The sequence below is a fragment of the Phyllobates terribilis genome, unplaced genomic scaffold, assembly GCF_046119375.1.
Source record: "Phyllobates terribilis strain yellow unplaced genomic scaffold, ASM4611937v1 Scaffold_9__5_contigs__length_417890890, whole genome shotgun sequence".
Taxonomy (NCBI): domain Eukaryota; kingdom Metazoa; phylum Chordata; class Amphibia; order Anura; family Dendrobatidae; genus Phyllobates; species Phyllobates terribilis.
Window position 1 is genome coordinate 32,758,567 of NW_027362769.1, and position 21,844 is coordinate 32,780,410.

General features: G+C 43.1%; 1 protein-coding gene across 4 annotated transcripts in view; it reads left to right on the forward strand.

Annotated features, from left to right (window-relative positions):
• Positions 1-21,844, forward strand: part of CPO (carboxypeptidase O) — a 507,705-nt gene that overhangs the window by 477,536 nt on the left and 8,325 nt on the right. For all 4 annotated transcript variants that reach the window (XM_073646349.1, XM_073646350.1, XM_073646351.1 and 1 more), the window contains 3 exons: positions 2,724-2,825; positions 17,773-17,877; positions 20,007-20,117. In XM_073646349.1, the coding sequence (XP_073502450.1) occupies positions 2,724-2,825; positions 17,773-17,877; positions 20,007-20,117 (318 nt within the window). The remainder of the gene's footprint in view (positions 1-2,723; positions 2,826-17,772; positions 17,878-20,006; positions 20,118-21,844) is intronic.

Genomic DNA, 21,844 nt, shown 5'->3' on the forward strand with positions numbered 1-21,844 from the left:
AAACATTAGCAAAAACTGTTTTTTGTTTTCATTGTCTCACTCAGAATTTTTTCTGTTTTTCACTACACTATATAGCAAAATAAATAGTGCTGTTCAAAACTACAACTTGTCTGTCAAAATACAAGCCCTCGTATGTTATTGGAAAAAGAAAATAGTTATGGTTCTTGAAAGAAGGAAAGAAATAAAAACAAAAGTAAAATTTGCCCTGGTCATAAAAGGGTTATATCTTCAAATATTTATGAATACATTCCAAGGTTGTGTCACTTTATCATTCTTTAGGCAAGTGTGTTGGAGGCATCACATGTTGGCACTTGCTAATATACAGTGGAGTCTACACAACCCTGCTAAAATGCCAAGTTTTTGTCATATAAAAAAATCATACCAAGACGAATAATTTCAAAACTTTTCCACCTTTAAAAGGGTTGTCCACTGCAAGGACAACCCTTGCAAAAAAATAAAAAATAAATAAACTGAAATAATGTGGTTGCACATTTAACATGCAACTAAGAAAATGTCAGGAAAATCTGACTAGAATAGCTAAACTTTATATGGGGTTAATCAGAATTGGCCGGTGACTACTATTTAACATGAGTGTAAATGTGATTGGGCTAATTCTGAACACAACCACATCTTGTAAGAGGGTGTTCACACTTACAACCCCTGGCAAAAATTATGGAATCAACGGGCTCGTAGGATGTTCATTCAGTTGTTTAATGTTGTTGAAAAAAAGCAGATCACAGACATGGCACAAAACTAAAGTCATTTCAATGGCAACTTTAGGGCTTTAAGAAACACTAAAAGAAATCAAGATTAAAAATGTGGTACTCAGTAAGGGTAATTTTTTTCAGACCAAGCAGAGGGAAAAAATTATGGAATCACTCAATTCTGAGGAAAAAAATTATGGAATCACCCTGTAAATTTTCATTTCCAAAACTAACACCTGCATCAAATTAGATCTGCTCGTTAGTCTGCATCTAAAAAGGAGTGATCACACCTTGGAGAACTGTTGCACCAAGTGGACTGACATGAATCATGGCTCCAACACGAGAGATGTCAATTGAAACAAAGAAGAGGATTATCAAACTCTTAAAAGAAGGTAAATCATCACGCAATGTTGCAAAAGATGTTGGTTGTTCACAGTCAGCTGTGTCTAAAATCTGGACCAAATACAAACAACATGGGAAGGTTGTTAAAGGCAAACATACTGGTAGACCAAGGAAGACATCAAAGCGTCAAGATCGGAAACTTAAAGCAATATGTCTCCAAAACAGGAAATGCACAACGAAACTGGAGTCAATGTCTGTGACCGAACTGTAAGAAACCGCCTAAAGGAAATGGGATTTACATACAGAAAAGCTAAACATAAGCCATCATTAACACCTAAACAGAAAAAAAAACAAGGTTACAATGGGCTAAGGAAAAGCAATCGTGGACTGTGGATGACTGGATGAAAGTCATATTCAGTGATGAATAGCGAATCTGCATTGGGCAAGGTGATGATGCTGGAACTTTTGTTTGGTGCCGTTCCAATGAGATTTATAAGGATGACTGCATGAAGAGAACATGCAAATTTTCGCAGTCATTGATGATATGGGGCTGCATATCAGGTAAAGGCACTGGGGAGATAGCTGTCATTACATCTTCAAAAAATGCCCAAGTTTACATTGATATTTTGGACAGTTTTCTTATCCCATCAATTGAAAGGATGTTTGGGGATGATGACATCATTTTTCAAGATGATAATGCATCCTGCCATAGAGCAAAAACTGTGAAACATTCCTTGAAAGAAGACGCAAAAGGTCAATGTCATGGCCTGCAAGTAGTCCAGATCTCAATCCAATTGAAAATCTTTGGTGGAAGTTGAAGAAAATGTTCCATGACAAGGCTACAACCTGCAAAGCTGATCTGGCAACAGCAATCAGAGAAAGTTGGAGCCAGATTGATGAAGAGTACTGTTTGTCACTTATTAAGTCCATGCCTCAGAGACTGCAAGCTGTTATTAAAGCCAGAGGTGGTGCAACAAAATACTAGTGATGTATTGGAGTGTCCTTTTGTGTGTTTGTTTTTCATGATTCCATAATTTTTTCCTCAGAATTGAGTGATTTCATAATTTTTTCCCTCTGCTTGGTCTGAAAAAAATGACCCTTACTGAGTACCACATTCTTAATCTTGATTTCTTTTAGAGTTTCTTAAAGCCCTAAAGTTGCCATTTGAAATGACTTTAGTTTTGTGCCATGCCTGTGATCTGCTTTTTTTTCAACAACATTAAACAACTGAATGAACATCCTCCGAGCCCGGTGATTCCATAATTTTTGCCAGGGCTTGTAAGTAACTGTATTATTTTAATTTTGTTATTCTATTTCCCACCCCGCCTACCCCATCATCATAATTTTAGTTTGTTTCTCAATGGATTTATACAGATTATGGGTGACATTAATGCAGGAAAAATTCTGAAATGATTCCTTTGTGAAGCATGGCCTTCAATAACAGCCAACATTTTTTTTGACCGCAATACATTATAAAATTAAAGATAAAGTGGACAACCATTTTAATATAAACAATTTAAGGGAAGCACCAAATACGTAGAATTCACATTGAGCATGTGCACCAAAGTTTATGGACTTGAGCTACTGAAATGTAACACATAAAACAATAAAAAGTTTATAATCAGTGGCAAAAACACCTTTTTTACTACAGGTAACATTTATTGTTATTGCTTCCAGATTTACAGCTGGATCAATCTAATGACAGAGAAGCACAGTGATCTGGTAACACAGCACAATTTGGGCTTCACCTACGAGTCCAGGCCTATTCATTATTTAAAGGTTGGTCATAGTGTAAAATCTAACTTCTATTATTTTCTGTTTTACTAGTTATTAGGATGGAATCTACCTATTGATAGACATATTAAACTATGGGGGAACATATGTTTTTGTTCAAACATCAAATTAACTGGTCTATGACTTATGACACTGAGCTTGAGCCTTACCTATGGCACTGAGCCCACTTCATACTAAGCAGATGCCAGCTGTATTACATAGCTGGCATCTGCCCATTACTGCAGCAACCGGAGCTTGCTCTGATTGCTGTAGTTTAATCACTTAAATGCTGCTGCCCATCTGCATTTAAATTATGCAGTCACTGGGAAATTATGCATTACCATGGCAGACAGGGCCTGCTGAAGGGCCCCATAACTTTCAATGTGGTCCTCCTGTGAAACTCAGCCCCAGAGGGATCATCACAGAGGAACCGCGATTTCACTATACACCACAATACTGTGATATTGCATGATATAGTATAAGTAATCACAGGATCAAGTCACTACAGGGACAAAAAAGGAATTACACTAAAAATGTTTTAAAAATATATGCATGTATAAAAGTTTTCCCACCATCAAAAATAAAGAAATTATTTAAAAAATAAACATATTTGGTATTATCATGTCTGAAAAAGTCAGATCTATCAAAATATACAAACTGAAAAAGACAGTACTTCACTTTCTTAACCCCTTTACGACCTAGGGCATATTAGTACGTATCTATGCCCTGGGCCTTATGGACCTGATACGTATTAGTGCGCCCTGGCGATTTCGCCCGCACACAGGCTGTGCGGGCGCGATCGCCGCCGGGTGTCAGCTGATTGTCACAGCTGACACCCAGGGCTATGTGCAGGGAGCGGTCCCGCACCGCTCCCAACACATTAACCCCCGTAATGCTGCAATCAAAGTCGATCGCAGTCGATCGCAGCATTGCGGTGGCAAGGGGAGGTGATCGCCGATACTCACCTCCTCTTCCGGCCTCCAGCGATGTCTGCCGCAGCTTCCAGGATGTTGCTATGACGACCCGATGTCGTCATGACAACATCCGGGTCACCAGACAGCAAGAAGATTTTTTGGACATGCGCAGTGCATCTCCAAACAATCTTCTCCCTGTCCAGCGCTGACAGCCTGCATGGCACAGGGATTGTGCTGCATTCCTGTGCCATGCAGGCGATCAGAGAAAAAAAAGTGAAAGTCCCATAGTGGGACAAAGTAATAAATTATAAAAACTATCAGAAAGTGAAAAAAAAAAATAAAATAAATAGTAAAAATATTTAAAAAAAAATAAAAAAAATAATCCACCAAAAATAAAAATATAATGTACCCATCAATAAATATTATTATAAAAAAAATAAATAAAAGTACACATATTTGGTATTGCCGCGTCCGGAACAACCTGACCTATAAAACTGTCCCACTAGTTAACCCCTTCAGTGAACACGGTAAAAAAAATTAATAAAAAACGAAGCAAAAAACAATGCTTTATCACCATACCGCCAAACAAAAAATGGAATAACACGCGATCAAAAAGACTAATATAAATAAAAATGGTACCGCTGAAAACGTCATCTCGTCCCGCAAAAAACAAGCTGCCATACAGCTCTATCAGCCAAAAAATAAAATAGTTATAGCTCTCAGAATAAAGCTATGCTAAAAAATATTTTTTTCTATAAAATTGCTTTTATTATGTAAAAGTGCAAAACATAGAAATATGATATAAATGTGGTACCGCTGTAAACGCACTGACCCGAAGAATAAAGCTGCCTTATCACTTTTACCACACGCGGAACAGAATAAAAAAAAAACAAAAAAAAACAATTCCTGAATTGTTGGTTTTTGTTTATTCTGCCTCCCAAAAATCGGAATAGAAAGCGATCAAAAAATGTCACGTGCCTGAAAATGGCACCAATAACAACGTCAACTCATCCCGCAAAAAACAAGCCGTCAAATGACTGTCTGCCAAAATCTGGAAAAATTATAGCTCTCAAAATATGGCAAAAACTAGATTTTACAAAAAATGCGTCTTTTAGTGTGTGACAGCTGTCAGTCATAAAAACCCCATATGATTCTGGTATCGCTGTAGTCTCACCGACCCGAAGAATAAGGTCGTCTAATCACTTATACCGCACGAGGAACGGCGTAAAAAATAAACTATCAGGTTAGGGTTGTGCTAGGGTTACGGTTGTGCTAGGGTTAGGGTTGTGCTACGGTTAGGGTTGTGCTAGGGTTAGGGTTGTGTTAGGGTTAGGGCTGGGGTTGGGGTTAGGGTTGTGATGGGGTTGGGATTTTTTTCAAAAGTAAGAAAAAAAGATGACGATATGGCGACTAGTGTTGAGCACAAGTGCTCGCTACTTGAGTTTGCATCGGGTGTTCTGGTATGCATTGAGTATCGGGGGTATTTGAGTGACATGCTCGAGTCTCTGCCCCATATGCTTCACGGCCCAAAAAACTTTGCGGGGATTGCCTGCCATGCACGAGCGATCCCCGCATGTTTTTTTTTGGGTGTCTAATAACCGTGAAACATCCGGGCGGGGACTCGAGCATGTCACTCGAGCACACGCAGTACATGGTGCATACCTGAGTGCCCGATGCAAACTCAAGTAGCGAGCACTTGCGCTCAAGACTAATGACAACTTATTCAATATGATGACCTAATGTTATCAAATTCTGTGTCGTACCTCTGGGTTCAAAATGCTCACTATACACCTTAATAAAATCCTTGAGGGGTATAGTTTCCAAAATGGGGTCACTTTTGGGGGAGCTCCACTGTTTAGGCACATCAGGGGCTCTCCAAACGCGACATTGTGTCCGCTAACAAATTGAATGGAAAATCGGCTCAAATTGTTAGCGGACGCCATATTGCGTTTGGAGAGCCCCTGCGTGCCTAAACTTTGGAGCTCCCCCACAAGTGACCCCATTTTGGAAACTAGACCACCCAAGGCACCTATCTAGATGCATAATGAGCACTTGGAACCCCCAGGTGCTTCACAAATTGATTCGCAAAAATGAAAAAGTGGAAAAAAAAATGCTTTTTCATTTTTACGAATCAATTTGTGAAGCACCTGGGGGTTCCAAGTGCTCACTATGCATGTAGATAGGTGCCTTGGGTGGTCTAGTTTCCAAAATGGGACCTGAAAATGGCTGTCCACCAACGTTCACCATCCAACCTGACGGAACTGGAGAAGATCTGCAAGGAAGAATGGCAGAGGATCCCCAAATCCAGGTGTGAAAAACTTGTTGCATTATTCCCAAGAAGACTCATGGCTGTACTAGCTCAAAAGGGTGCTTCTACTCAATACTGAGCAAAGGGTCTGAATACTTATGATCATGTGATATTTCAGTTTTTCTTTTTGAATAAATTTGCAATAATTTCTACATTTCTGTTTTTTTCAATCAAGATGGGATGCAGAGTGTTCTTTAATGAAAAAAAAATTAACTTTTTAGAATTTACCAAATGGCTGTTCTCTGGTGGGCCCGTCCAACCCTGCCGAGAAGCAGCCCTGGCTAAGTAAAGTCCGTGGGAAAGTTCCGGGCACTCTATGGCTGCTTTTTTACTGTGTACTGGCTCCAGCAATCTATAAGATTGCAATCTATGATCCCTTCACTGGCTCCCCAGTGACCAGAGACTTCAGTTCAAAACCGTAACCATGACATGCAAAGCCATCCACAACCTGCCTGCTCCATATATCTGTGCCCTAGTCTCCTGGTACATACCTGCACGCAACTTCCGATCCTCACAAGATCTCCTTCTCTACTCCCATCTTCTCTCCTCTTCCCATAATTGCATAGAATATTTTTCCTGTGCATCCCTTCTACTCTTGAACTCTATACCCCAACATATCAGACTCTCGCCTACTGTTGAAACCTTTAAAAGGAATCTGAAGACCCACCTCTTCCAACAAGCTTACAACCTGCAGTAACCCTTGTTCCACCATACTGCTGCACGACCAGCTGTACCCTCACCTACTGTATCCTCACCCATTCCTTATAAACTGTTTGAGCGCCCTCACGGGAAGGGTCATCTCTGCTCTTGTTCCAGTCAGTGACCTTTTTTCACATTTAAAGTGCAATGGAATAAATGGCGCAATAATAATAAATAATAATAATTATACCACTTGTACTCTGGGTAAATTGATGGCACTTTCATGGTGACTGCCCCTAAATTGATGTGTTTTGGCAGCTTTTGGTCCCATTTGAAGGTGTTGTGTATATGTTTGGTTTTGGCACCTGTTGAATCCAATGGCATTCGGTGAATATTTGACAATTACATTGGCGAATATTGCAATAACAGCGATTGTAATCCGAAATGAATATTGAAATATTCTCTCATCTCTAATCAGAAACACCCTTAAAAAAATTATGTGGGTGTTGCATCACGGTCTCTCTGGTGATATGGTGGTGGAGGATGAGGAGAAGGAATAGGGCAACATAAAATAGAACAATACCCATGTCTGGGTGTGAAGAGGTGCATGGGAATAGACCCCCCAAAAAATAACCACTGGATTTGAGTTTACGTTTGATGCTATCATCTGGTGGTGTTGAGAGAAGTCTGACCCAATCCAGGCATTTTTCATTTTTATAAGAGTCAGCCTGTCAGCATTTTCAGTTGACAGGCGGATACGCCTATCAGTTTTATAAGTTATAATGCCCCCAGCGGCTCTAAAAAACATCTCTGACAAAACGCTAGCGGCCAGGACCTCCAAGGCATAGAAAGATAGGTCATGCCATATGTCCAGCTTGCATCTTCCAAAACATTTTCCTCCTTGTCAGAGTACCCCATGTATCAGGGCCTGGGCGCTGGGAGGGTCTGTGATAACTGTCCCAGACCTTTGACAGCGTTCTCCTGCCTCTGCCGCATCTGGTTTGTGTCTCCCTCGCTTGTACTCCTTGGTTGTCCAATGAACTGTCTGACTGTGACCTCTGCCGCCAGCGTTGTCAGATGGGAATTATTTTTTTTGTTATAATTCTTCAACAAGATCCTGAACTTAATATCTCCAAAAATTAACTCCTTCGGTTTCCTCCCTCTACTAACCTACCTATACCTGACTTTTACTAACCTATCTATACCTGACTTTGCAATTTCCTTTAGGTGGTGCCACCATAACTCCCATTCGGCACGCCTGCTATCTTAGAGTCATATTTGACACACAACTTTCCTTTATTCAATGTGGAAAATCACTCACTCGCTCATGTTACCTGCACCTTAAAAACTTCCCTGGAAGTTGACCTTTTCTCACCTTTGATACTGCAAAAACTCTTACTGTCACTCTTATTCACTAGTGCAACTTTCTTCTAATCGGTCTCCCTCTAAACAAACTGTCTCCTCTCCAATCCCTTCTGAATGCAGCAGCCAGGGTCGTATTTCTATCAAGCCGCTTCACCGATTCCTCTACCCTGTGCCAGTCATTGCACAGGTTGGGTTAAACAATCACTACAGAATACAATACAAGCTCGTCTCTCTCAGCCACCAAGCTGTCCACAGTTCTGCACCGGGCTATATCTCTTCCCTCATTTCTGTGTATCACCCCTCCTGTGCCCTCCATTCTGTAACTGATCTAAGACTGACATCCTCCTTAATCAGAACCTCACACCTCCGTCTCCAAGAATTCTCTCGTGCTGTGCCAGTTTACTGTAATGGCCAAAATGCGTACAACGTGATGGTCATGGTAAAGGCAGGGGAACGTAAAGTCGGCCTTGTGTGCCAGACTGCCAACAGCCGAGACTTCCCTGTTCTCACCAAGAGCACAACTGTCTACGTTCTCTTCCCCCTCCGCCTCCTCATTATCATCCAATCCACATTGAGATGAGGCTAGGCTGGGTAGCATCACCCTGTATAATTCCTTGCTCCGCCTGCAATGCCTCCTCTTTAATTGTGAGCAGCGAGCGTTTCAGTAGACAGAGAAGAGGGATGGTGATGCTAATTATGGCGTCATCCCCGCTCACCATCTTGGTGGAGTCCTCAAAGTTTTGGAGGAGGGCACAGATGTCAGATATCCATGCCCACTCCTCAGCTCTTATGCGCGGAGGCTGACCTGAATGCCGACGGACGTGTTGAAGCTGGTACTCAACAACTGCTCTCTGCTGCTCAAAATCATTCCAAACATCTGCAACGTTGATTTCCAACGCGTAGTCACATCGCACACCAGTCGGTGAGCTGGAAGCTGCAAACGCTGCTGAAGCCCTGCCAGGGTGGTTGAGGCTGTAGCTAACTTTCTGAAACAGGCACACAAATAGCGTACTTTCACTAGCCGCTTTGGCAGGTCTGTGTAGATTTTGAGAAACTGCAGAACCACTAAGTTGAGCACATGGGCCAGGCATGATACATGTGCGAGCTTGCCTAGCTTCAGAGCCGCTACCAGGTTCTCTGATACAGCTTTCAACAACTCTGCAACGGTGTGCAGTTTGTTGCCTAAGCATACAGTCCTGTATATTGTTATTGGCACACGCGAAGTTTAAGTAAATAATCTGAAATATGTTCTGAAAAAAATGAATCAAGTGATAGAGATGGAGGCTAAAAAGGAGGAGGAAGTGGTGGTGCAGGAGCTGTAGAATGTAGGGACAACCCTGATTGACCCAGGTACCGCAATCCTCTGCGTCGGAAGGACATGTTCCATCCCAGGGTCCCACTGGGTCCCATCTTCCACAATATTAACCCAGTGGAATGTGTCAGTGAGATGAACTGTCCTTGGCTACATTCAGTTGTCCACGTATTTGTGGTTAGGCGGCCTTCCCACTAAGTGCACTGGGGAGGGCATGGGTAATGTTCTGGGACCCGCGCTCGTGGAAGGCAGAGACCATACCGGGAGAAATAGTGGCAGCTGGGGACCGAGTATGGACACCCGGCCGCTGCCATGAGGTTGTGGAAAGCTTCCGCCTCCATGAGCCTAAAGGACAACATTTCAAGAGCAAGCTGTCCAGAAATGTGGCAGTTTAGTATTGCGGCCTGTGGGTGGGTGGCTGCATACTTGCGCTTGCATTCCAAGTAACAAAAAACTAAGGCGATAGATGGTCTCATCATCCTCACAACCTGCAAGGTTTGCGATATGAACTCTCCTGATGGAGAAGCCAGGGCCCACCGGAAGATTCTCCGGTTCTCTGGTGGGCCCGACCAACCCTGCCGAGAAGCAGCCCTGGCTAAGAAAAGTGTGTGGGAAGGTTCTCGGGCACTCTATGGCTGTTTTTTTTTACTGTGGACTGTCTCTGTACAATCCCTGGCCACATTCACTTGCCCATGTGTTTGTGGTTAGGTGGTCCTTCCCAGTAAGTGCACTGGGGAGGGCACAGGTAATGCTCTGGGACCCGCGCTTGTGGAAGGCGGAGACGATACCGGGAGAAATAGTGGCGGCTGGGGACCGAGTATGGACTCCCGGCTGCCGGCGCCATGAGGTTGTGGAAAGCTTCCGCCTCCACGAGCCTAAAAGGCAACATTTCAAATGCAAGCAGTCCAGAAATGTGGCAGTTTAGTATTGCGGCCTGTGGGTGGGTGAGTCTTTGGCTGCATACTTGCGCTTGCATTCCAAGGACTGTGGTAGGGACAACTGAACGCTGCGAAGGGACAAAGACGTGGACGGTGAAGTCTGCAACGACAGGTGCAGGGCGGGAGGCATCTTCGCATGTGCCGTGGACAGGGGATTGGCGTGCATGCACAACAGCAGAAGAGGCAGTGGTGTCACTCGCAGACACTGTTTCTGGACCTTGGTGTTCGGCCCAGCTAGTCGGTTGCTTTGCTGTCATGTGCCTGAGCATGCTGGTGGTGGTCAGGCTGGTAGTTTTGGTGCTCTTGCTGATGCTGGCCTGGCAGATGTTGCAAATGGCCTTTTTGGTGTTACCTGAACAGTTTTTAAAAAAAGAACCAGACCTAACAGTTGTACTGGCAACTTCAGTCTTGTTGGTGTTCCAGGGAGCAGTTGTCCGACTTGTGTCTGTGGCCACCACACGGCTTGTTCCTGCCTGTTGTGGTGCTACTCCCTTCCCCTGTGTGTTGCTGTCCTCGCTTTACATGTCCCCTTGCCAGGTTGTGTCAGTGACTTCATCGTCCACCGCTTCATCTTCCACTTCCACACCCTGGTCCTCCTCCTGACTTTCTGTCCATTGTGTCTCATCATTATCCACCTCTTGCGACAGTAATTGCACTTTCCCACCGTCAACTTCGGGTGACCATGGCTGCTCAAATCGCTACATGCAATCTTCTGTTGCCCTGCTCGATGCTGGCCGGTCGAGAGGCCCGAATGTATCGATGGAAAAGTGAACAGCTCTTGGGGTAACCCTGGACTCTAATCTCTCCTTCAAATCACATATCCAAGCTCTTTCCACTTCTGAGCAGACCGAGTGAAAGGCGATGGTGATAAAGTAATAATAATAATAATAATGTGGCCCAGACTAACATCTACTGAGACTGGACCATGTGGAACTCAGGGTGGTGGTGGTGGCAAACTGACTGGAAGCTTTATTTGCTATCCATCCAACAACCTTTTCACGCTGCTCTGTCTTCAATAGTGGTGTTCCGCGGCCCCCTAGAAATTGGGACAGGAAGGTAGTTTGACATGACGTGGGTGTTTGTTGTGCTCCCTCAGCAGGCACAGTTTCATCTTGCCACGGCCTTTGCCTGCACTATCACCATCACCATAGCGTCCACTTCCCCGTCCCTTGACACACACCTTGCCCATTTTAAATGGAGTTTAAGATTTGTCACGTTGCCATGCCAAAAATGTCTGTATTATTACAGCAGTACTATGGGATCACGTCTGATGAGATGACCACAGTTTTAGGCAGTGACCTGGGAGTCAGAGATGCTTCCAGGGATCTTCCCCATGCTGTTCCCATGTCTTTTCAGCACTGTATGAATGTGTCTGATCATGTCTCACACACCACATGGCCAGATAAGGTAGTAAATTGTTAAAATGACATTTCCCGGTGTATGCATTTTTCACCGTTGAAAGCAATGCAAAAGTGCAAAAACGCTTCAAAAACGCTACGTGTGAACATAGCCCAAGGTGTGGAGGGGCATTTTTGTTTTTGTATATTAATTCTTGCTTATATACAAGTTATTACCCTGGAAAGGATGTTCCTTAACATTTTTCCCAGGAAAATCCATTTTGGTTTTGTTTTTGTATGTTTTATTGTGAGTCCTTAAAAGTGGTGTAATACCTCTGACAACGTTGTTGACAGCAGTGACCTGGGAGTCAGAGATGCTCCCAGGGGTCTTCCCCATGCTGTTCCCATGTTATTTGAGCACTGTTCCCATGGATTTGGGCAATTTTTAGGCCCTCTGCAGACCGCCAGGGGGGGGGCCGCCGGAAAAATACTTGAGTTTCCCATAGACTTACATTGAGCTCATTTCTCGGACCAAGCACTCAAGCATTCCAATTTGCTCGACCCGAGCAACGAGTACCCGAGCATTTTAGTGCTCTCTCATCACTAATCACTATCTAACACGTAGGCACTTTATTGCCCATGGAGCTCTACAATTTGTTCAGCGATACTTATCCTTTCACAAGTAGGAAGTGCTCCCGTATATGAGATTGGTGCCGCCTGTGGTTGGTGTCTAATTTTGTTTGTTTTCCCTTTTTATATATTTTAAAATTTAAATTAATAAAGATTGATTATGTTGATTATAATGGCTGAAGCTTCCGAATTCTTGTAGGTTAATAAAGCTTACTATACAGATTATGATGGCCCACAGCTTTCTATCCTATATGTAGTATGATGGGCCCACAGTAGTCCTATACAGGGTATGATGCACCCATAGCTTCCCTACATACAGTATAAAATGCAAACACACTGTATGATGGACCCCACAATAGTCCCCAAACTGTATGATGGCCCCCACAGTTGTCTCTATACTATATGATGGCCCCTACACTAGTCCCCACTATGTATAATTGTGCCCACAGGAGTCCCTACAATGTATGATGACCCCATACAGTATAATGCCGCAAAGTATCCCCTACACTGTATCATGGCCCCCAAAGTAGCTCCCAAACTGTATATTGACCCCACACTGTATGATGACCCAACAGTAGTCCCACACTGTATGTTGCATCTATAGTCCCCTTACAGTTGTTATTAAAAAAAAAAATTATATCCTCACCTCATCCCCAGTTCCTGGCGAATCCACCGGCAGACAGCGGAAAGGTGCGAGCAGATTGACACAATGTTTCCATCGTGCCAGGGCATGTTCAAAACGGAGTGTAGTGCATGTTGTTAATGTTAGGGTGCAACATATGAGATAGTATATTGATATATTTGGTATAAGTTTACTTGGGCGGACTACAGAAATACAGTGCCTTGTGAAAGTATTTGGCCCCCTTGAACTTTTCTACCTTTTGCCACATTTCTGGTTTCAAACATAAAGATATAAAATTTGAATTTTTTGGGGAAGAATCAACAACAAGTGGGACACAATCATGAAGTGGAATGAAATTTATTGGCTATTTTAAACTGTAACATACCTGGCGGCGTCCTTGCATAGTGGTCCATCTCCCACTGTGCAAGAGCGCGCACTTGATCTCCTGTCCAGAATGTCTCTCTGGCTTCCCTCCATGCTGTCTGTTTGTGTCTGTTTCTGCTGCTTAAGGGCGGCGCCCGATCACTTCCTGCTTTTTGTACCTGCTGTGGGTCACACCTCTTGTGCGTCCTCAGCCTATTGCTGTCTGTCACCTGGTATATAGCTCAGCTGCGCCCATCTATCCCTGCCTGAGCATAGTGTTTCTTTCAGTGTGTGCTTGCACTCTGAAGGTGCCAGGTCCCGTTCTGTGTTCTCTTGTCTGCCTATCCTGGAGGCTGTATTTCCAGGCCTGTCTGAACACGCTCCTAGCCTGTTCCTCCTGCCTTCTAGGGGCCGATTACCTAGACCTGTTCCTGTATCTTGTCTGACCTGTCTGAACACGCTCCTAGCCTGTTCCTCTCGCCTTCTAGGGGCTGATTACCTAGACCCGCTCCTGTATCTTGTCTGTCCTGTCTGAACACGCTCCTTGCCTGTTCGTCCTGCCTCTCTGGGGGCCGTATTCCCAGACCCGCTCCTGTATCCCGCTGCAGTGTCGGTCTCCTCCGTACACTCAGTTCCAGTCTGAACTCTCTCCTATCCTTTACCTGTTTTGCCTCTATGTCCGTTCCCTTCCTTTTTCTGCAGAGTCTGAACTCGTACCTAACTCCTGCTTGTTGTCTCTGTACTCCCGTTTGTGAGTTTGTGGTCCACTCGCTACTTCACTGCAAGTACCCTGTGGGTGTCTGGCTCTGCCTTTCCCTTCCTGTCTGTTCCGTGTGAACAGAGCCCTGTCCCCCCTACTCAGCCTAGCCTGCTCTGACTCCTTTGCTCACCGCTCCGGCGGTTCTAGTCTGCTCTGACTCCTTTGCTTACCGCTCCGGCGGTTCTAGCCTGCTCTGACTCCTTGCTCACTGCTCCGGCAGTCCTGTCCTGCCCTGCTTCTGCCCACTGCTCCGGCAGTCCTGTCCTGCCCTGCTTCTGCCCGCTGCTCCGGCAGTCCTGTCCTGCCCTGCTTCTGCCCGCTGCTCCGGCAGTCCTGTCCTGCCCTGCTTCTGCCCGCTGCTCCGGCAGTCCTGTCCTGCCCTGCTTCTGCCCGCTGCTCCGGCAGTCCTGTCCTGCCCTGCTTCTGCCCGCTGCTCCGGCAGTCCTGTCCTGCCCTGCTTGTGCTCGCTGCTCCTGCAGCCCCGTCCTGCTCTGTTCTTGCCCACCGCTTCGGGCGTTCCCTCTCTGCAGTGGTTGTCTACCGCATCTGCGGTTCTGTGACCCAGTCTGTACTGGGTCTTAACCTTTCTGTGCTCCAGCCCGTCCTTTCGGCCAGTACCTCCCTGCCTGCATACTCGCCTGTATCCACCCATCTGCATACCTGCCGTGTTTGCTTATATCCACCAGTCTGTGCCAGCCTAACCTGCCTGTTCCTGAGTCCCAGTGTGTACTGGGTCCTATCCCGCCTGTGTTCCTACCTGCTAGTGCCTCCCTGTCTGCACTCTAGCTGTGCTTGCCTGTACCCCTCTACCTGTATTGTTCCTGAGTCCCAGTGTGTACTGGGTCCTATCCCGCCTGTGTTCCTACCTGCTAGTGCCTCCCTGTCTGCACTCTAGCTGTGCTTGCCTGTACCCCTCTACCTGTATTGTTCCTGAGTCCCAGTGTGTACTGGGTCCTATCCCGCCTGTGTTCCTACCTGCTAGTGCCTCCCTGTCTGCACTCTAGCTGCGCTTGCCTTTACCCGCCTGCCTGCATACCAGTCGTGCCTGCCTATACCCTCCAGTCTGTGCGCCAGCCTAACCAGCCTGATCCAGTAATCCCTGTGTGGGTCAACCCCCGTGTCCGGAGTTTGACCTGGAGTAGCACCTGGTCCCTCTGCCCGGTTTCTCCCTGGTGCACTGGCGTCGTATGCCGTCGTGCCATCTTGGTCGGATCGGCCAGATACTTAGTCACGCCCCTCCAGGCACTCTCCGGTTCATGGTCCAGTGGAATCACTACAATCACACGCACACGCCGCTCAGCCCGGGTGTGTGCATAACATAAACTTTTTAAAAAAAATTAAAACTGAAAAGTGGGGCGTGTAATATTATTCGGCCCCCTTGAGTTAATACTTTGTAGCTCCACCTTTTGCTGCGATTACAGCTGCTAGTCGCTTGGGGTATGTCTCTATCAGTTTTTCACATTGAGAGGCTGAAATTCTTGCCCATTCTTCCTTGCAAAACAGCTCGAGCTCATTGAGGTTGGATGGAGAGCGTGAACAGCAGCTTTCAGCTCTTTCCACAGATTCTCGATTGGATTCAGGTCTGGACTTTGACTTGGCCATTCTAACACCTGGATACGTTTATTTTTGAACCATTCCATTGTAGATTTTGCTTTATGTTTGGGATCATTGTCTTGTTGGAAGATAAATCTCTGTCCCAGTCTCAGGTCTTTTGCAGACTCCAACAGGTTTTCTTCCAGAATGGTCCTGTATTTGGCTCCATCTATCTTCCCATCAATTTTAAGCATCTTCCCTGTACCTGCTGAAGAACAGCAGGCCCAAACCATGATGCTTCCACCAACATGTTTGACAGTGGGGATGGTGTTTTGAGGGTGATGAGCTGCGTTGCTTTTACGCCAAACATATCGTTTTGCATTGTGGCCAAAAAGTTAGATTTTGGTTTCATCTGACCAGAGCACCTTATTCAACATGTTTGGTGTGTCTCCCAGGTGGCTAGTGGCAAACTTCAAATGAGGCTTTTTATGGATATCTTTGAGAAATGGCTTTCTTCTTGCCACTCTTCCATAAAGGCCAGATTTGTGCAGTGTACGACTGACTGTTGTCCTATGGACAGACTCTCCCACCTCAGCTGTAGATCTCTGCAGTTCATCCAGAGTGATCTTGGGCCTTTTGGCTGCATCTCTGATCAGTCTTCTCCTTGTTCGAGATAAAAGTTTAGAGGGACGGCCGGTTTTTGGTAGATTTGCAGTGGTCTTATACTCCTTCCATTTCAATATGATCGCTTGCACAGTGCTCCTTGAGATGTTTAAAACTTGGGAAATCTTTTTGTATCCAAATCTGGCTTTAAACTTCACCACAACAGTATCTCGGACCTGCCTGGTGTGTTCCTTGGTCTTCATAATGCTCTCTGCACTTGAAACAGAACCCTGAGACTATCACAGAGCAGGTGCATTTATAAGAAGACTTGATTACACACAGGTGGATTCTATTTATCATTACCAGTCATTTAGGACAACATTGGATCATTCAGAGATCCTCACTGAACTTCTGGAGTGAGTTTGCTGCACTGAAAGCAAAAGGACCGAATAATATTACACGCCCCACTTTTCAGTTTTTAAATCTTTTAAAAAAGTTTAAAATATCCAATAAATTTAGTTCTACTTCACAATTGTGTCCCACTTGTTGTTGATACTTCCCAAAAAAATTAGAATTTTATATCTTTATGTTTGAAGCCAGAAATGTGGCAAAAGGTAGAAAAGTTCAAGGGGGCCAAATACTTTCACAAGGCACTTTATTTTTTGGCAGGTCTTGTATTATACATTTTTCTAATAATGTGGTATAAATGGAAACAATGAAGCAAAATATATTCACATCTAAAACTTATAATACTTACTGCTTCTTTTTTAGTACTGGTGAGGTGAATTTACCTAAACTGTAGGTCAGAGTTAGTAGCACAGCCTGGAGACATTTGATGCTGTGTAGCTGGACTAGCCAAAAGGCATGCAGATCAGTGACGACCAGTACAGGAGAGTATACAGGACAGCAAATGGGCAAGCGGAGATATAATCATTCGATTCAGCTGAGCCAGATGTGTGGGTAGTACTGGAACAGCAGAGATGTGTAGGCAACTGGTATCTTGCTGCAGGAGTTCAGCTACACACATACATAGCAGAGATGAATAGGCGAAGTGGAATCTTGCTTGCAGAAGTGCAGTTATGCACAAAAATAGCAGAGATACATAGGCAAACTGGAACTTGCTTACAGAGATGCAGTTACACACAGTTACACACAGGAATAACAGAGATGTCTAGACAAACTGGTAACTTGCTTGGAGAGATGCAGTTACTGAGTTACTGCAGTTACAGAGTAGGAAATGTGGACAACAGCATCAGGATTGCATAGACAAGCTTGTTAACCTAACTTGACATAATAGAGTTGACAGTGCAATAATACCAGGAGTTGCAGGTCTAAACTTGGAAGTAGTAGCTGGTTGCTGGACTGCAGACAGAAGTAGCTGGAAAGATAATTAGGTACCTCTTTGGATCATAGGGGAAGAAAGCAAGACCCGGAACTGGGGATGGGACAGGTGAGTAACAAAAGGTTAATATATTCTATGAATAAGAAAAAACAGTGTTTTTTTAGGATAAAAAAAAGATTCACAACTAGAATCCATTGGCCTGTAACTGAGATATTACTTCTGGACAAAGAGGCATCACTGACATCACATCACAAAATGGTTAATCTAGTACTATTTTTGTTTTACAGATCAGCAAACCTTCAAATAACCCTAAAAAAATTATCTGGATGGATTGCGGTATTCACGCTCGTGAATGGATTGCTCCAGCCTTCTGCCAATGGTTTGTTAAAGAGGTGAGTTGTCCGATCTACAGTTTCAGGCCATGGCCCCACTATCAGTATTTGGTCAGTATTCGGTCAGTATTTTTTCTCAGGAGTGGGAGCCAAAACCAGGTGAGGAACAATCAGAGAAAAAGTATAATAGAAACAAGTGCACCACTTCTGCATTTATCACCCACTCCTGGTTTTGTCTCCCACTCCTGAGAAAAAATACTGACAGAATACTGACAGTGGGGCCGTGGCCTATAAGTCACTATGTAACAAGCATGACTTAAATTCCTGATAGTGGTGAAGAAAAACAAATTAAGAGATTTATATTGTTTAACAAAAGTTGACTGTAAGGGACCATGTATCTTTACACTGTGTTCCAAATTATTATGCAAATAATATTTTTTCAGATTTTCCCAAATTACCTAAATGAATTGCAGTCATTGTAATTTTCCAGTCAAATAACTATAAGAGTACAATTGAAAGGTTTTTGTACAAACTGCCTATGATAACAGTATATTTTTAAAAAAATAAAAAACTCAAACTGCACTCAAAATGCATGTTCCAAATTATTATGCACAGCAGAGTTTTCAACCTTTTCATTTTAATAAAGAACAAAAAATGGTCATTTTTGAAATTATAAGCATTAGCAGGTTATTACAAACTTTATTCTAGGTGATGTTACATTTGCACATAGGACCGCTTGTTTGAAAGCTGCTTCTGAACTCTCTCGTCCATTGAATTTGTCAGGTTTTGGATGGTTTCTGCTTTAATTGTTTTGCATGAGGACAGAATACCCTCCCAGAGCTGTTGCTTAGATGTGAACTGCCTCCCGCCATCATAGACACTCCTTTTGATGATGCTCCAGAGGTTCTCAATGGGGTTGAGGTCAGGGGAGCATGGGTGGCACACCAAAAGTTTGTCCCCTGCAGTTCATATAGGTAATTTGGGAACATCTGAAAAAATATTATTTGCATAATAATTTGGAACACAGTGTAGAAAACAGCGATTTAGTAACAAAAATCACTGTAAAGCTACTGTATGTTCCTACATATTTTGTTTTTTTTCAGTCAGAAATCTGCAGGAAAACTGATCTCTGGCAGGAAATCAGCTGCTTCAAATCTGCAGGTTTTGCTGCGTTTATGAAGCGTTTTTTTCACTGTCCTTCTGTCTCTAGCTATGCATGTACATTAAGTTCTGTGAAAAAAAAGAACCTCATTCTATTTTGCCATCAAAAACGCTGAAAAAAATGTACCTGTTTTTTGATGCATTTTTTCAGCGTTTTTTTCACCACCCATTACTTCCTATGGGTGAAAAAATGCTGAAAGAAGTGACATGCTCTATTTTCCAAGAACACAACCAAGGCACAAAATACGCAGCAAAAAACCCACAAGATGTGGGAACAGAGAATTCTGGTTTCTCATAGACTTTGCAGATACTGCAAAACACAGCTGAAAAATTGCATAAAAATCTGCAGCAAAATATGCTGAAAAACACAACATGTGGGAACATAGCCTAAGGCTACGTTCACACGTTCAGTATTTGGTCAGTATTTTACATCAGTATTTGTAAGCCAAAACCAGGAGTGGGTGATAAATACAGAAGTGGTGACGTGTTTCTTTTATACTTTTCCTCTGACTGTTTCACTCCTGGTTTTGGCTTATAAATACTGATGTGAAATCCTGACCTAAATACTGCTGTGTGAACATGGCCTAAGGGTGCATTCAGACATCTGTATAAATCGGACTGAGAATGGACCGTAATGCACGGACTAGCCGGCAGGTCTCCCGACCCGAGCGTGAGAGATTCATATATTTGTATGAAGCTGCCATGCTTGGCTCGGGAGGCCCGCCGGCCAGTTAGTACATTGCAGTTTGATCTCGGTCAGATTTATACGGACGTGTGAATGTATCCTAATATACCTAAATACTATATTATATATAATAAATTTCATATATATATATACATTGAACTGTGCAAAAGTTTTAGGCAGGTATGGAAAAAATGCTGCAAAGTAAGAATGTTTTAAAAAATAGATGTATTGATTATTTTTATCAATTAACAAAGCAAATAAAATCAATAGTTTTCCTCACCTGCCTAAAACGTTTGCACGGTACAGTGTGTATATTTGTAACAAATTCTTTTCTCCATGTCAGATTGTACTGAACCAGCAGAAAGATTCCCGTATACAGAAAATTCTTAAGAATATAGATCTGTATGTCCTGCCTGTTCTAAACATTGATGGCTACATCTATACCTGGACCACAGTAAGTCAAGTTAAAAATCATTGCCTGTTACAGCAATAATTATTGTAAGAATACACTAAGATAGTAAAATAACTGATCAGCAGTGCAGAAAGCCAAGGGCAGGGCACATGATTTAATAGCAGGAGTGCGCAGACTGTATCCAGTATAAGAATCCCCATGGATCATGGAGTAATATGCTATCTCTATACAGTTGGATGACACTTTCTGATAACAAGGACCTTGAGCGAACTTTGCCATTTTTTATTATGTTTTCTGTTTGTGTTTACACAGAGTAGAAAAAGAGTCTCCTGTTACATGAAGACTGTCAGCGAGACAGCTGCTATTCTTATTACGTGTCTCTGTTTAAGCACTAAACTACATACAATGTCTCTCTGTGTGCAATGAACAAGAATTATAGAGACCGCTGAGGGTCATTATTCATTGATGATAATAAAAAGGACAGTATTATAATAACCCCAAAACATGTACAACCCTAATTCCAAAAATGTTGGAGCACTGTGTAAAATGTAAAGAAAACAAGAATGCAATGATTCAGAAAACTCTTATCGCCATATTTTATTCACCGCAGACACAGATTAGAAGATGAATGTTAGACATTTTTCCATTTTCATTTGAAAACAATAACTCATTTAGTAATTGATGTAGCAACACATCTCAAAAACCTTGGGACAGGGTTAACAAAAGGTTGGAAAGTTAAGTGTCATTAATGAATGACTGCATATAAAAAGAACATGTTAGAGAGGCAGAGTCTCTCAGAAGCAAAGATGGTCACCAATCTGTGAACACCTGCATGCAAAAATTGTAAAACAATTTTAGAAAAATGTTTCTCAACATAAAATTGCAAAGACTTTGAATATCTCAACAAACAACAGTACATACCATCATCAAAAGATTCAGAGATTCTGGAGATATCTGTGCAAAAGGGACAAGGTGGCACGGCATTCAAAACAGGCATGATTCAGTTGTGCAAATCACTGAATGGGCTCAGGAATACTGTCAGAAATCATTGTGAACACAGTTCTCCGTATAATCCATGTAAATACTTGTATGCCAAAAAATGACAAAAGTATTCTTGGGGTGATACCTTTATTGGCTAACCAGAAAATATATATACATGCAAGCTTTCCGAGCACAGAGGCTCCTTCTTCAGGCAAGATTACAAATGAATTCATAAGACAAAAGGCACAACATTTGAGAGATGTTACAACAAGACATTTGTTCATGAGGTGTAAGTTGGGTTGACAAATGTCTTGTTGTAACATCTCTCAAATGTTGTGCCTTTTGTCTTATGAATTCATTTGTAATCTTGCCTGAAGAAGGAGCCTCTGTGCTCTGAAAGCTTGCATATATATATATTTTCTGGTTAGCCAATAAAGGTATCACCCCAAGAATACTTTTGTCATTTTTGGCATACAAGTATTTACATAGATTTTTCTGGCTAACACGGTACCACAATATAACTTCGTATTGTACATCCGTATAATCCACAAATGCAAGTTAAAGTTCTATCATGCAAAGAAGAAGCCATCAAACAATACAATGCAGAAACTCTGCGGTCTTCTCTGGCCAAAGCTCAATTAAAATAGACCGAGACAAAATGGACACTGACGCCGTGTTCTGCAGATGAAGAGGAGAGAGACCACCCAACTTGTTATCAGCACACAGTACAGAAGTCTCCATCTCTGATGGTATGGGGGTGTATTAGTGCCTATGGCATGGGCAGCTTA